This window comes from Chiroxiphia lanceolata, chromosome 1, assembly GCF_009829145.1.
Source record: "Chiroxiphia lanceolata isolate bChiLan1 chromosome 1, bChiLan1.pri, whole genome shotgun sequence".
In the NCBI taxonomy this organism is placed as follows: Eukaryota; Metazoa; Chordata; class Aves; order Passeriformes; family Pipridae; genus Chiroxiphia; species Chiroxiphia lanceolata.
Genome location: NC_045637.1, coordinates 149517635 through 149531643, shown reverse-complemented (window position 1 = coordinate 149531643; position 14009 = coordinate 149517635). Strand labels below are relative to the sequence as shown.

Here is a 14009-nt window from a genome sequence, read left to right as displayed (position 1 = left end):
GCATATACAAAATACAGCACTAAACTCCTCTCCCTGGCAGCTAGATGACAGAGAAGCAAAAACCATCCACCATAAATAATTTTTCAGTCTGGTCCCTGATATGGTTCCACAGTTATCTTGGTGTTCCGCAGAACCAGATTTCAGCACCCTGTGGGGTTCTTTTCCAAAGGAAATTATGTGTTGTTCAGATACTCTCTTCAGTGTCATTTGTTTTATTTATTTAATAATGTCACAGGCTTTGAATATACAAGCAGCCAACCTTCTCCTTCAACAGTCCATCCCAAACATCAGTGGCCCATTCCCACAGATCCCTTCTGCACCGGGGAATGACTCGGTTTAGCCACGCTGAAGCAAAGGACATACTCTCCTTCCCATTCCAGTGGCTCCTCCAAAAAAAATCATGCATTGTAACACTAGATATCATGACTGCATCACCTCAAAAGAGTAAACAAAGCTTGAATGCAACAAGAACATGTACCACAATCTCGTAACTCTTTCCAGCTGATGCCAACCACAAAGCAGTGAACACATGAGGTTCATGTACACAGTGTAATCCTGCTTTCCTTCTCATTACAGTGGTAGCAAGCATGAGATTTTTGGGTACTGTGCCAGCTTCAACAGCTCTGTGAGGAGGAGAAGACACATTCCTGTTGTAGCACTCAAAATCCTGCAATTTAACCACTGGCAAAAAATTTATATGGAAAAACCTGGCATTGACAAAAACCAGATGGAAACCTTGAAGCAGAAACAAGCCCTTAAAAATACGCCTCTTCAGGTTTAAAACTGGAATGGTCAAAGTGATAGGCAGAGGGAAAAAAAAATAGAGATGACTCAACACACTCATTTTGTGGTGATACCTTTTGCTGTGGCCTTCCCCAAGCCTTGTGTCACTGGAACCATAAAAGAGCACTTGAACGGGTTGAAGATGTAGAAGTCAGTGGAGGCAGTGCCAGGATGCTCCCACTGAACACACAGAAGTGCACAAGAAAAACCTCCTCCCAGCTGCACATCTCTTCTTAAATACAAAATGCAATAATGGAGTGAAAATGATGCTCTGAATCCTGAGAATCCTGCTCTCCAGTTTTCTTTTCCAAGCACAGGTGAGACCTCCAGCCCAGTTCAGGGAAGCTGGATCTTCTCTTGGCTCTCTTGGCTAAACTAGAGCCAAACTATGGCTAAAGGTTTGGTACCATTGGTGTAGGTTCAGGATCCACCAGCATTCCTGCTTTCTGGGTTTGGAGCTGCACTCCCCAGGGAAGCAGCTGCATACAGTGGATTTAAATTTCCCGTTGTGCGGCACAGCTGTCTGATTTGTAAGCTCCCCGACTGACAACGTTCATTCCCTCCATATCTCAGCTTTCCAAATAGAGGGGCCATAGGAGCTTCCCGTGACAGCCACTGGGACTTCCAGCTACTCCACACACTCTGCCTCAAAGCTCATCCCAAAATGATGGGTCAGTTTAACAGCAGTGTGACTCCTGTCCAGCCCTCAGCAGCAGCTTGTCTGCCTTCAATGCTGTAATTGCAGGGACATATCTTTAATAACAAAACCCATGCCAAGAAAGCGATCCAAGGCCAGCTTCCAAAGGGTTTCAATTCCCCTCTTCTCTAAACTGTTTAGCTCCTCCAGCCCCTGCCACAGCCACACATAACGAGGAGCCTAACCCCAAACTTCACCCTCTCAAATGGCCAAGTGCTCCTCCAGAACCAGGTTGGGGACAATCCCAAGGTAGCCACCATCCTTGAGTATCCACTGGGGCTCACCTCCTTAAAACATTATTTGAGATTTCACCTCTTTTCATCAACCCTAAACTCTGCAGCAAAACATCCTCATGGGGCAGAAGCTCCCCTGATGAAACTCCATGCCACCACCCCCCAAAATTCAGCAATGTCTTGTCTTTCAGGATATATCTGACTGCATGGATATGTGCTGCTATTGTTACAAGGAGATGTTCTGTAAAACATGCAGAAATAAGACATGCCAGTCTTTTTTTTACATTTTTTTTTACACATTCTTTATCCCAATGGTCTGGATAATGCCAGAGCATAAGCCCACTGTGGTTAAACAGACCTGAAGGAATCATGGCTCAGCACAAAGGAATACCAAAGCAATGGCTGTTAATTACATTAATGAAATTAAGAAAAATGCTAAATCTCACTTTCTTTTTTAGTCTTTGTTTCTACAACCACAAAAAAACAGGGAAAAAGAAAAATGTTCCTAACATCTGCAACAAAGCCCAAATTTCTTACCCCATAGCTGTGGCTTTGATCATTTCTCCAAATTCAGAACACTTCTCCCTACCTGTCTTTCCTTACCATAAGTAAGAATTTGCTGATAATTCACTTTTTTTTCTGCAGACTGGGCTTCTGATCCAAGAAAATCTAGACAGCTGTACAAATGGGTTTGCATTAATCCCCACCACTTGCTTGAAAGATTTACATGAACACCAGTGAACATACAAGATGTCAGATCAGCAATAACCCTCATTACTTACTATTTATGTTTTTGGGGAGGGAAGGGTCATAATTAGGCTTTTGTCAAGGAGAGTCCCTTTGACTGCATGGGAAATAAGGGTTTTCCTCCAGTTTTGAATGACAAAACCCAACCCTGTAAAACCTGTAAAACTTACATCCCCACATAGGAAACTACTGCTTATTGTTCTTCACCTTAATAGGAGTGACGAGCAAATATTGCTGAAAAAATATATCCATCCAATAGTATTTCCATTTTCCTTATCTTTTTCCTTTTTTTTTGGTTTGGTTTGGTTTTGGTTGTTGTTGTTGTTGTTTGGTTTTTTGTTAATAAGCCTTTTTTTTTCTTTTTTTTCCCCCTTAAGTCAACTGGCTTAAGCAAGGTGGCTCAGCAAGGATTTATACTGTTAACTTCAGGCACCCAAGTCTGGAAATTGTTGCACTCTGCTCAGAGCCCAAAGGCCAAATTTTCCCCTGTGTCACTTTGAGAAAGTCAGGTGTTGTAAATATGATGTGTTTAAATACACATAACACAGTAGAATTTGATCTTCAGGGGGGTAGAAGCCACAGTTTAATTAGCTTAGCTGAAAGAAGCAACACTTTCTTCTAAAAGACAAAAAATCCAGCTAACCACCCATCTAAATGTTCATCTCAGTTCGTTTTTGAGGTTTGCTCTCCCGAACAAGTTTAGGCCGGGGCTGCCTTGCTGAGGACTCCTTTGCCAAAAGCCCATTTCTATTACCTGGCTACATGTATCAGCTGCTTCTTGTCTTCCAGAAATCCTACCAGGTGCATCTCACTTGGCCAAATTCACTCCCTGTGTAGCAAACACAAAGGAGGCAGCACTTAATACAGATGATAAACACAGAATAAATAATACGGGGCACTGTCTGCCACCTGTAGCGTTATCTCATTCCAGTATTAACCACTAGCTCATGTGCAATTCTTTTACCTTCTCTCCAGAAAGTCTTGGCCTTTGTAGAGTTTAGATGTGGACTTTTATTTTGCATGGGTTAGAGCCAGTTTTGGCTGCTCAGTGCTATCAGGGCACGTCAGTGTGCAGGAGGAACTGGAGCCACCGCTGAACTGCAAACAGCATCATCCTGTTGGGGCCACGGCTCAGGTTGCTGAGTGAAGTTCTCTCACCATTAAACAGCTTCATGGAAAGACTGTGAACATGAAGAGCTATGGAAACCTTATACTGAGGTTAAGCAAACAAATCTGACATCAAACCTTCTGCCCAGCTCAGGCAGGCGATGAAGCAGATACATTCATAGTGATCCTGAAACGAAACGCTCAGGATTCCCAAATAACGGCGTTTGTTGAAGAATATTTGATTAATAGCTTACCTTCACATGCCTTCCCCAGTCAAAAATTAATTGCATTAGGGCCCCTGCATTTATCAACACAATGAAGTGTCTATCTTGATATTGAGGGCCATATCCTGACTTGAGGGCAATGACAAACACTTCTGGGATGAGAAGCTGGTTTCCTGAACAACTGCTGAAATTGCAGCTGTTACACAGGTTGGAGGGAGGGATGCTTTTAGCCCCCACTGTTTGAATGGGCTTAGAAGCAGAAAAAAAAACACCCCAACAGCAAGCATAATTAAAGATTCTCAGCATCCTGCTCAAAACCTAAGCCAAAGCATCTCCAGGCAGGCAAGGCAATCCCAGCCTCTCCATCGCACAAGGAGAAGCAGTGGGATGCCCACAGGAGGGCACCTATGCTTCACAATGATATAGCAGCTCCCAGGGAGATGCAGTTTGGGCTCACACAGTGCAACTCTGTCTGGAGCAGCTACTCCCACATACTTGTCACTGCCGTCCGGTGTCACGCAGAGCTCCCAAAGCTGCTCCCACATTTTGGGCTCCGAGAGCCGTAAACAGCAGGAGATGCTGCAAGAAGCAAACTACAAAGAAACCCACCATAGCTGCCTGCCAATAAAGTGTGCTTACAGGAACCCCAAGGCAAGGTTCAAAATAATTTAACTAAGAAATGGAGGTGTTTGGATGGCTGATCATCAGAGACTCTGACTACTTGTTTCACGTATCAAGTACACACTGATTAATCTTTTTCATAATCTGAGATTTTTTTTAAGATACAGAAGAGCCTTCAAATACAGGGTGAACTGCGACAGAAAAGGGCATAGCAGGAAGTCTGTATGGAAAAAAATCCAAAACAACAACAAAACCAAACCAAACAACCCACAGCGCTTTTTGTTTGTTTGTTTTAAAGCTAAAATAGGAAAATTTGGATTTCATTAAACACTTAGTGCCCCACCTAGAACCATCCATCCCTGTTGGGCAGGTGGTTAAGTCTGTTGATCCATCCCAGAGATGCCAGGCACAGGGAACTTTGTAAGCTCTCTGCTGGCTTTAGGTTTGTCATTTGGCAGCTGCCACTGCTGGATTTAGGATTGTCATAAGTCAGCTAGTTCCTGACACTCAGACTTTTCCAGCAATGCTCTGTTTACTAATATGAGTAGAAGACCTTGGCTGTTTTTTTAAATGAAGAATATGACTTCTAGCCTCCTCCAGCTGATGTGTTTATTATTTTACTCACAATAAACCCCAAATCAATTAACTCACTGAGCCAGAAAATCCTAAACCAATTAATTTTTAAAAAGTGGCATCTCTGTTCTCCTTTGCTTTGACAAAGGAAACATTACTTTGGTCAAAGAGAGAGCAGCATGGAAAGACTTTGCTGGACTACAGAGAATCAGGAGTACAGGAATTAGATCAGTGACAATAACACATTGTTGGTATTACACCTGCTTACAGGTCTGTCCCATACCCTACAGATGAAAGTTAGAGACTGAAAAACTTCCCTTTTTTTTTTTTTTTTTTTTTTTTTTATGATGGCATCTAAATCATTAGGAATTTGAAGACAGTCTGAAAAATCCTTCTTCCCTAGACAGAGTGGTGAGGAATATAAAAGGATACTGGATGTACTCCCACTGTGCAGACAACACTGACCATGGGAAACTAAAGTGAAAAGGGAAGCACAGTGAAAGATATCTCCAAATAACTAAGAACAATCACCATAGGCACATTTTAACCACATTTTTCTAGCGTAGATGAGACCAAAATGAACAGTGTTGGCCCCTCTGAGGGCAAAGCAAGCTTGAAAAATGATGAATAGATGTTCTTGCACATAAGTACTGGAAAATAAATCAAGACAAACAGCTTTTTTCCTTTTCTATGTTTTATGGGATGATGATGGAAGAGTCTATGCCACCCTCCCAAGGTGAACCCGGACTGAGCAGCCCTGTCCTTTCCCAAATTGCTCCCCTCATCCTGCATGGCAAGGGTAGTCACAGCCAGGAATCAAAGCTGCCTCATGCCTTTTCCCCCTGGCATCCCACCTGGTGCCCATCAGCTACAGAAGGCAGGAGGACTGTGAACTGAAGGCTGGAAGGCTCCAAGACTATGGGATAAATGTCCTGATTTAGCAAAGAAAGATCCAAATACAGATTCCAGCAGCTGACAAGAGGAAGGACATCCCACTGCACAGCACCGTGTTGCAGGAAGGTATTCCTAAGGAGTAAAGGTGGGAAACAGCTGGAGCCAATGGTGTATGGAATGTCTGTGCCCAGCTGCCGATGCTCCACAAGAGCCTGTCTTGGACTAAACTCCACATCACTGCAAGATGGTACCTAAACGTCACGAATATGGAGTAAAATCTTGGGGAGAAATGGATTTCAGTTGAAAGATCGAAAAAAAGTCTTAGCACAGATCAGCCACAACCCAAAGACCTTCAAGGGAGCAGAGCAGAATGTGGCAACAAACAGGCTGCAGGGTTTTCCCCATTTCTTCCCCGGGTTACTGCAAATGAGAGCTACTTGCTCCATCTATGGGTAAAAATTAGTACAGTCATAGGCTTTTCTCACACAGGGCATCGTGTAACCAAGATGTTCTAAAAGAAAATAAATCATTAGAGTAAGATACATGACAACTATTCTGCATTGCATCTCACAGTCTTCTGAAAAGAATACAATGTGGATCTTTATTGTGGGAACACCAGCAGTCCTCCTTATGGATTATTTTAGGCACCACAGTTAACAGTATTGAATGCCAGAAGGAGAAAAATTACTAAGAGAAAGTAGAACATTAAAACTTTAGAGTGAAAAACATCTCCTTCCTCAAATGCAGTGCAAATTCACTGTGATTTAAATCTGATCATCAGCATCAAGGTGTTTGAAAGTTGTGTAATTTTCAATTCAAAGTTCTGTAAACAACATTTAATTCTGAGCTAAATTTATCTTTTCATTCCATGCACCACATGCACTCGAAGCTTTAGGTCAATGGAAACCTTTCAATTGATTTCCTTTGCTGGTAAAACTGACAGCACCATTAATGTGACATGAGTATTGCTGTTACCTGAACTGATGGTTTCAGAAGGGGAAGCAGGACTGGAAAATGACCTGATGTCCTTCAAATGGGGCACTCAGGCCCATGGAAAAAGATACATTTTAATTACTTAAATATCATAAAACCATCTACTTCTAATATAATATTCAGGGTACCCCTATCTGCAGGGGTACCCCCTAATTTCCACTCAGTGCAATAAAGTTGCTCTCATTCATTTGTACATGCATTGGCTGCGAGGGAGAGCTCGTGCAAGAAAATTGTAATCTGAAATGTGTTTTTTCCCAGTGCAGGTCATCCTTCCGTGTTTACCTTGGATCACCTCAGTTTGCTTTACTGAGATGTGCCACTTCTTTCTCTTGGCTTTCTACCTGCTCATGCAAACTGACACACCAGGGAAATGCACTCCCAGCAAAGCCAAGACTCGATAACGCCTCAAGAGGTCCCAAGTTCTGCTTCATGAGAGTAGTTCATGCAGTTTTGAGCCAACCTAAGACAAACTGGGAAGCAGTTCCACAATGCCAATTTCGAAATCACTTTTCAAGGACTTCAGCTTGCACATCTTCACTCACCCTTTGTTCCCGTTGTCCCTTGTAAAACACCTGTGAAATCAGTGTCAGGTCTGTAGAAGCCTCCTGCCAGCTACAGGGCACACTAATTTACTAATTTTTTTTCATATCCAATTAAAATGTAATTCTTTTAATGTTTTATGGCTGCTCACGTGCCCACACTGATGGGTAAACCCCAGGCACTGAGCTGTACATCTCACAGAGCCAAGTCTCTGCTTGCAGAAGGCTCTGGGAGGTAAAAGGTGGGCAGTGCTGGGGGGGGACTGAACCTACCAAGAGTCACAGTGTGGGGGAACAGCATTATCAAGTCCTCTGCACCACCTCAAAGCCAAGCTTAATTCATCCCCAATCCTTACTCAGCTTTCAATTGTCGGTCTAACAAGTGCTATTGCAAAGAAATTCTGACAAAAAAAAAGAAATCAAAAAGCCAAGAATTAAATTTCAGAGCACGTGCACAGAAACCCAGCACGCAAAGAGACGTCTTGGATTTTTCTGCAGGGAACTTCCCAAAATGAAGGGGCTGCACCACTGACCAAGCACACACCTCACCCAAAAATGTCCCTGCAGAGCCTCTTCCAGAGGGGCCTGAGGTGAATTTATTGCCTTTACAAAGGAGGGATGCTGGATGTGAAGCCCCAGCCACCAGTTTACTGTTTCAAAGCTGTACTTACAAAATACCTGAAGTGTCTGGCAGCCAAGTACACGTTGTGGGAAGGTATTTTTCCTTTCAAGGCGAATCTTTTGTCAGATCAGAGCTGTAAGGTTATGACCGGATGCTGAACTGGGGTAACCAAAGTGAAAAGGCACAAAGCTCATCTTTTGGCTACTGCCAAAACCAGTGATACAACACTGAAGATTAGCAAAAGCTTTAAACTCCCAGCCTGAAGTGGAAAATATTTTAAGTTTCATGTCTGCAAATCACTTTCTGTTTTAATATTGTCCTACCCTAACCCTTCCTAAACTGCATATATTCAAAAGGAAAAACAACTTAGCTGGGAAAAGAGTAACTACATGGGAAAGAAAGCACTGTGAATACCACACATAGTCTTTAAAATGAAAACAAGCTAGGAAGAAGCTGCTTCCAAGGAAAACAAGGAATATGTGGAGTAACAGGTTAGTCTGTGTTTTGAACAATGCGTGGGAGGAGGAAGTGGAGGGAAGACAGGGTATGTTATTTAAAACAAAGACTGCATCTACTTTCCCCCACATACTGCTCCATGATGACAGGGAAAGGAGTGCAGCACAGACTCAATTCAGGTAAACTGGGGGACAAAAAGAAACCCCAAGTCCTTGTGTATTTTCATCTAGTGCCTTTTTGTTTAATTGCAGATTGCCTGGATAAAATACAGATCTGCTATAAACCCAAAGGGAAGGTTCCAGTGCAGAGTTTCCCAGAAGATCCACAGCTGGGAGGAGATGTCAGCAGGCCTCTGGTCTGATCCCTCCTCAAAGCAACTTTAAATTGGGGTGCTCAGAATCTTGTCCAGTTGACTTCCTAAAATCTGCAAGGGCAGCAATTTCACAGCCCCTCTGGACCTCTGCTGCCATACGACCTCCTCCAAGAACATTTTTCTTTCACGTGCCTGGGGTTTCCCTTGCTGATTCCTGCACTTTCTCTGGGCATCCCTAAAATGCCTGGCACTGTCTTCTCCATAACCCCACTAGGTAAGTGAAGACTTCTCCTCCCTACACCACATGCACAGCCCCTGAGCAACACAGTGACCCTTTGCTGGACCAGCATGTCCCCGTCTCTCTTGTACTGGGAAGCCCTGAACTGGACCCAGTACTGCTGATGTGTCTCACTGGTGCTGAGCAGAGGGGGAGGATGACTTCCCTTGACCTGCTGGTGATCCTCCTCCTAGTGCAGTCCAGCACACAGTTATTTTTAATTTTAATACTATTGACCCAGCACCAGCGGGGCTGTGAAGTCAGGCAAGCACGACAAGTCCAGCTGATATCAGTACACTCACAGTTTCAGAACTGATAAAGCAACCCAAGTCCCATCCACTTTTAAAACAGCTATTCCAAGCTGCTTGAGAAAATGGCACTTTAATCATATAGGCTGTGACAATTTTGAGCAATGAAGCATTTAAGCACCTTCAGAAACATGGAGTCACATGCTGGTTTAGCTCTTCTCAGAGGTCTTCAGCACAGCATCTTTGCAAAGGTCTGAGGTATCTGGTCTGAGGAGTGTCTGAGAAGTCTTGTCTCTCAGGAAATGCTGTTCAAGCCACAGAGACTTTGTTTTGAGTGGCAGGTAACCAATTAACTTACTGTTCTGTAGTGCATGGGGTTACTTTTTATTTGTGAAGTAGCAGAATGCAGAAGTACTGCCTATGAGAAACCACATCACACAGCAGAAACACTAACCCATACTTTTCCTGAAGTCCTGAAAAGGTTTTGTTAAATAAAATTCGATAAAAGTTAATTAAATGTAATAAAGTCTAAGAGTATAATTCACTACCAACACCTGTTTAGCACATTCTGAATAAAATCTACTTTACTCTGGTAGTAAAGGATGTGTATCTGCATTCATCTTTCCATAAGAGAGCTAAATGATGTGAAAGCACATGGCAAGAAACATTTTGTTTTGCAAAAATCTGCAGAAAGGGAAGAGTTATCAATTTAAACACCAATTGTAATCATTGTAATCATCACTCTCTTTCCTAGAGGCTGTCCTTCCTGCCTTAGGAACAAAAGACCATGAACACCTGAGCCCAGTGCAATTCCTGCAACCCTCTCTGGAGCAGCAGGGTCATGGGTATTTTCTGTTAGCTCAAATATAGCATGGCCCCACTCCAAGCCTGCTCCTGCAGTAGTGATGTGACCTTATCAAAAGGATTTTGCTGACTCCTGGGAGATTCCTTTATTTAATATTCTGTTGTACCTATCTAGGACTTAAATAGTGCTGGCTGCTCGGGCAACTTGATTGCAAAGTCGCAGGATGGCTTTGCTCTGCAGTCTGTACTGCTGCTGTTTGTGCAGCAGTGAGCCCTTCTCTGTGTTCTCCATCAGCATTATATTGCCAATATTTAAATGTAATATTTAAACCTAAGTGGAGTGGCAAAAAGAGTTTAGATGGATTTCAATTACGGTGAGGTCTAAACAAGAAGGGAGCATACAAAGCATACTTAAACTTCAAGAAGGGAAGAACAAATGTTCTTGAAGAGAAATGATGCTTGGAGCCTACTCTGAGTCCTTCAGGAAGACTGACTCTTACTTTCAATCTCCTGGAAGTGTTTTAGGTAGAGGCAAGGACTGGAAAAGATGCCATTTCAATCAAGCTGCAGCAGAATTTCTGATAAACACGAAGAAAAATCCTATACGTGTTTGTTTTGTTGTGTTCTTATTACACAAAAATCACTATGAAATTCCTTTTTCTGATTAAACCCCATATTTTCAAGAAAAAAACCTGATTAAGAAAAACAAGGGGGTCTCTCTGCTATTTAAAAGTCACTGAAAGCCATCAACACATTTCAGGAAACATACAGCCCAACACAGGTATATGCATCACCAATTCTGTACCTACATTGTCAGAAAGATTTGCCAAAAATTTATCATTATTTCTTCTCTTCACAGACTCACTGTGGTCTGACAATCCAGCACCCTCTGTGGCAAGACATTATTCCTCTGTTTCCCCTGTAACTCTGCTCCCTTCCCACAGCCACTAACCCCTTGGGTAGACCAGGTTTGGTCTGTCGACCAGCACTGGGAAACTTTATCCAGTAAGAAAGTTTTGAAATCAAAGCATGTTCTCAATCCTGCTCATTTCTGAGTTCTAACGGTGTGTTATCAGCTCACAGGATCCTGAAGACGTAAAATTTGTGCCCAGTATAAAGCAGGCAAGTGCTCTGAACCACAGAGGTTTCCAATGCCTTTCACATTCTGGAAGAGGAGCTCAGACACCTCCTTTAATGGTCATTTGATTGGAAACACATATCATTTACTTTCATCCAGTAAAGGTCCCTTTCCCTTCCCACAACAGGTAGGGCAAAGAAATACCAGTTAAAAAAAACCAGCTGAAATTCTCTATAGGATCTTGCTTCTACAGAAGCGAGTCTCCCTGCACTCCTGAGGGATGTCATTTCAGTGCCCACCTCCACCACACACCCCAGGAATGTCTCCAGCTGTTCTTGAGCCCCAGCACTGAAGTCCAACCAGCCTCAGCGAAACCACCCAGAAAACTCCCACTAATGTGGACACAGCATTTCTAAGTAAAGCTTAGAAGTGTGATTTCCCTCCTCAGCCCTGTGTGGGTGTCTGTGAGGTGTCCCTGGCCCTGCAGAGGTCACAACTAATGGCCAGTAAGTCAAAAACCCACAACACATGGTCAGTGAAAGCGATAACGAACAATTAGCACATGCCTCATCTGCACTTACTTCACTACCGCAGGTAAAGAATGGGCCAAGCCCAGAGGTATCTTCCTGAAATAACATGAGCAATTTCTTACTTTTTCTTGATCTGGAGAAAAACTTGATGCCCCCAGGAGAGGTAGACGGGTTAGAACTGGGGGAGGACTCTTTGGAGGAGGACCTGAAGATCCCACTGAAGCTCATTCGGCGTGGGGAGCGTGGGGGAGACTCCTGGTAAGGGAAGGGGAACACTGTTTTGGGTGAGCCAGGGCTATGTTTGGATCTCACAGGGGCAGAAACGGGGCTGGAAGGTCGGTTCTGGAGCCCTTTTGAGAAAAGGCCTTTTGAAGGGCTGCCGGTAGAGTAGTTTTCTTCCACCTGAGGAGGAGAGAAAAAGGAAGAAAAAAAAGAAAAATCAACATTAATTCGGTTCATTTCAGGATCTCTGAACTTGTCTCAACAGAGCCAACTCCTGTTTGCTGGGGTGGTGGATTAGCCAGACCTCACCCTCCCCAGTGCCTGCCTCCACCGACATGCAGGTGTGTGTGTGTGGCACCTCTTGGTGCCCCTTGCTCTTAAAGACACCCTGGGTCTCACAGAAAAACTTCAACGTGTGTGCAAACATTTTATTATCATCACACATATAATGTAGGACTTTCTTCACTGTTTTTATTTGCCACACATCCCTCTTCCTTCCTCGGGCAACCGAAAGATGACTGGCAATGAATTTATTTAAGGCAATGAATGACTGCAGTTAAGGGAACATGGTGCCCCGAAGTCTTCCTCACGAGTTTAAGCACTCAGAGTACAGTACTTAAACCTCCCTCACGTGATGTGACTCAGCACAGCACACAAGTCCCCAGATGCCTGACAGGTCCCTGTGACGTCTGCCACAGCCACAACTGTGGGACTGCAACTCCAATCCCAAAAATAGAGCAACCATTTTAGAGTGATGACGTTCCTGTTAATTACCTGAGCTGGGATATGACCTTTCTAACAGCTGTATCCCTTTTGGGACCTGTGCTGACTTTCCAGCTCCTGTGTACGACACAGCCCTGCACTGTGCAGGCTCGCCCAGTGAGGGGGAAAAGAGAATTCAGAAAAACAAACAACAAAAAAAAGGAGCAAAGATTAAATTCTCCCCCCACACAATTAACAGAAGCTGAACCACAACCCCTGTGGGATTTGCCTGTGCCTGGGCTATATGTAGAGTTTATTTCCTTCTGGATGCACAAAGTACTTCTGTGGGTATAAGGCTGCTATTTTAGCTGGGGGCATTTCTCATGAATGAAGGGCTCTGTTCTAGGCAAAAGGCAGACATGGGTTTCAGGTCTCCAGGGAATGTGTAAGTGAAGGACATGGTGGATGTACCCAGAGGCACCGTGTGCCATTGAGCTTCAAGCTCTTCGCACTCCTGCTCCTCTCTTCCCAATTACTCAACACAAACCAGGAGGGATGGAGCACACAGCAACTTCTACACGTGAAGATGCCTCCTGATGTTTGTCAGTCTAGTTAGGTATGAGTGTTGTTGCCATGGGAGTCATTGTAGGGAAAAACAGCATCTTTTATTAGGATGACTTAGATGAGAGAAAGCCTCATAGGCATGTGTGCCCTCCTCTGGATCAGTGAAGGGCTTGTGTGTATGAATCCAGCTAAAAATAGTCAGCCAAGTTTAAAACACATGCAATTAACTCCCTTTCCAAAATAACATTTAGCCACAGCTCCAAAACACTTGTAGAAATATGTCATGAGCAGCACAATGCCCAAAAAGCTGCTCCCTCCCTAACCCAGGATCCCACTTCTTGGAGTCCTTTCTGTCTCCTGCCTGTGCATTTTGGACCAGGTCCTCTTTCCACTTCGGATGGGACAGAGCTGGAGGGGGTCCTGCTGCATGGGAACTACAGAAGGTCCCATAGAGAGTGTGAACTCCCTTTTGGGAAGGTTTCTAACCTAAAAGGCGAGTGGCACTTGGTCTGGGAGATGGACACAAAAAGTGTGGGTCACTAGGAGGGGCACAGAGATGTGCCAGCACAGCCCTGGTTGGATGATAAATTCTGCTCTGTGCTCTTCTGCACAGCACAGAGATGTCCGACAAGAGACAGAACAACTTTTTATACCTGCACACTTATTTTGACAGTGTGGACAAAAATATCTGAAAAATAAACCTGTCCATTGCAGATGAATTAGGGGAGCAGTTGCCCTTAAGGGGACACTTTCGGAAAAAGATAAATCAATTTTAACTGAAG

At 43.7% G+C, this 14009-nt stretch overlaps 1 protein-coding gene across 4 annotated transcripts in view; it reads right to left on the bottom strand.

Annotated features, from left to right (window-relative positions):
- PRKAG2 (protein kinase AMP-activated non-catalytic subunit gamma 2) overlaps window positions 1–14009 on the bottom strand; it is a 211618-nt gene that overhangs the window by 121304 nt on the left and 76305 nt on the right. For 3 of the 4 annotated variants that reach the window (XM_032675097.1, XM_032675117.1, XM_032675106.1), the window contains exon 3: window positions 11862–12141. In XM_032675097.1, the coding sequence (XP_032530988.1) occupies window positions 11862–12141 (280 nt within the window). Of the gene's footprint in view, window positions 1–11790; window positions 11809–11861; window positions 12142–14009 lie in introns of those variants that run through there. The other variant, XM_032675136.1, reaches the window with a different exon arrangement.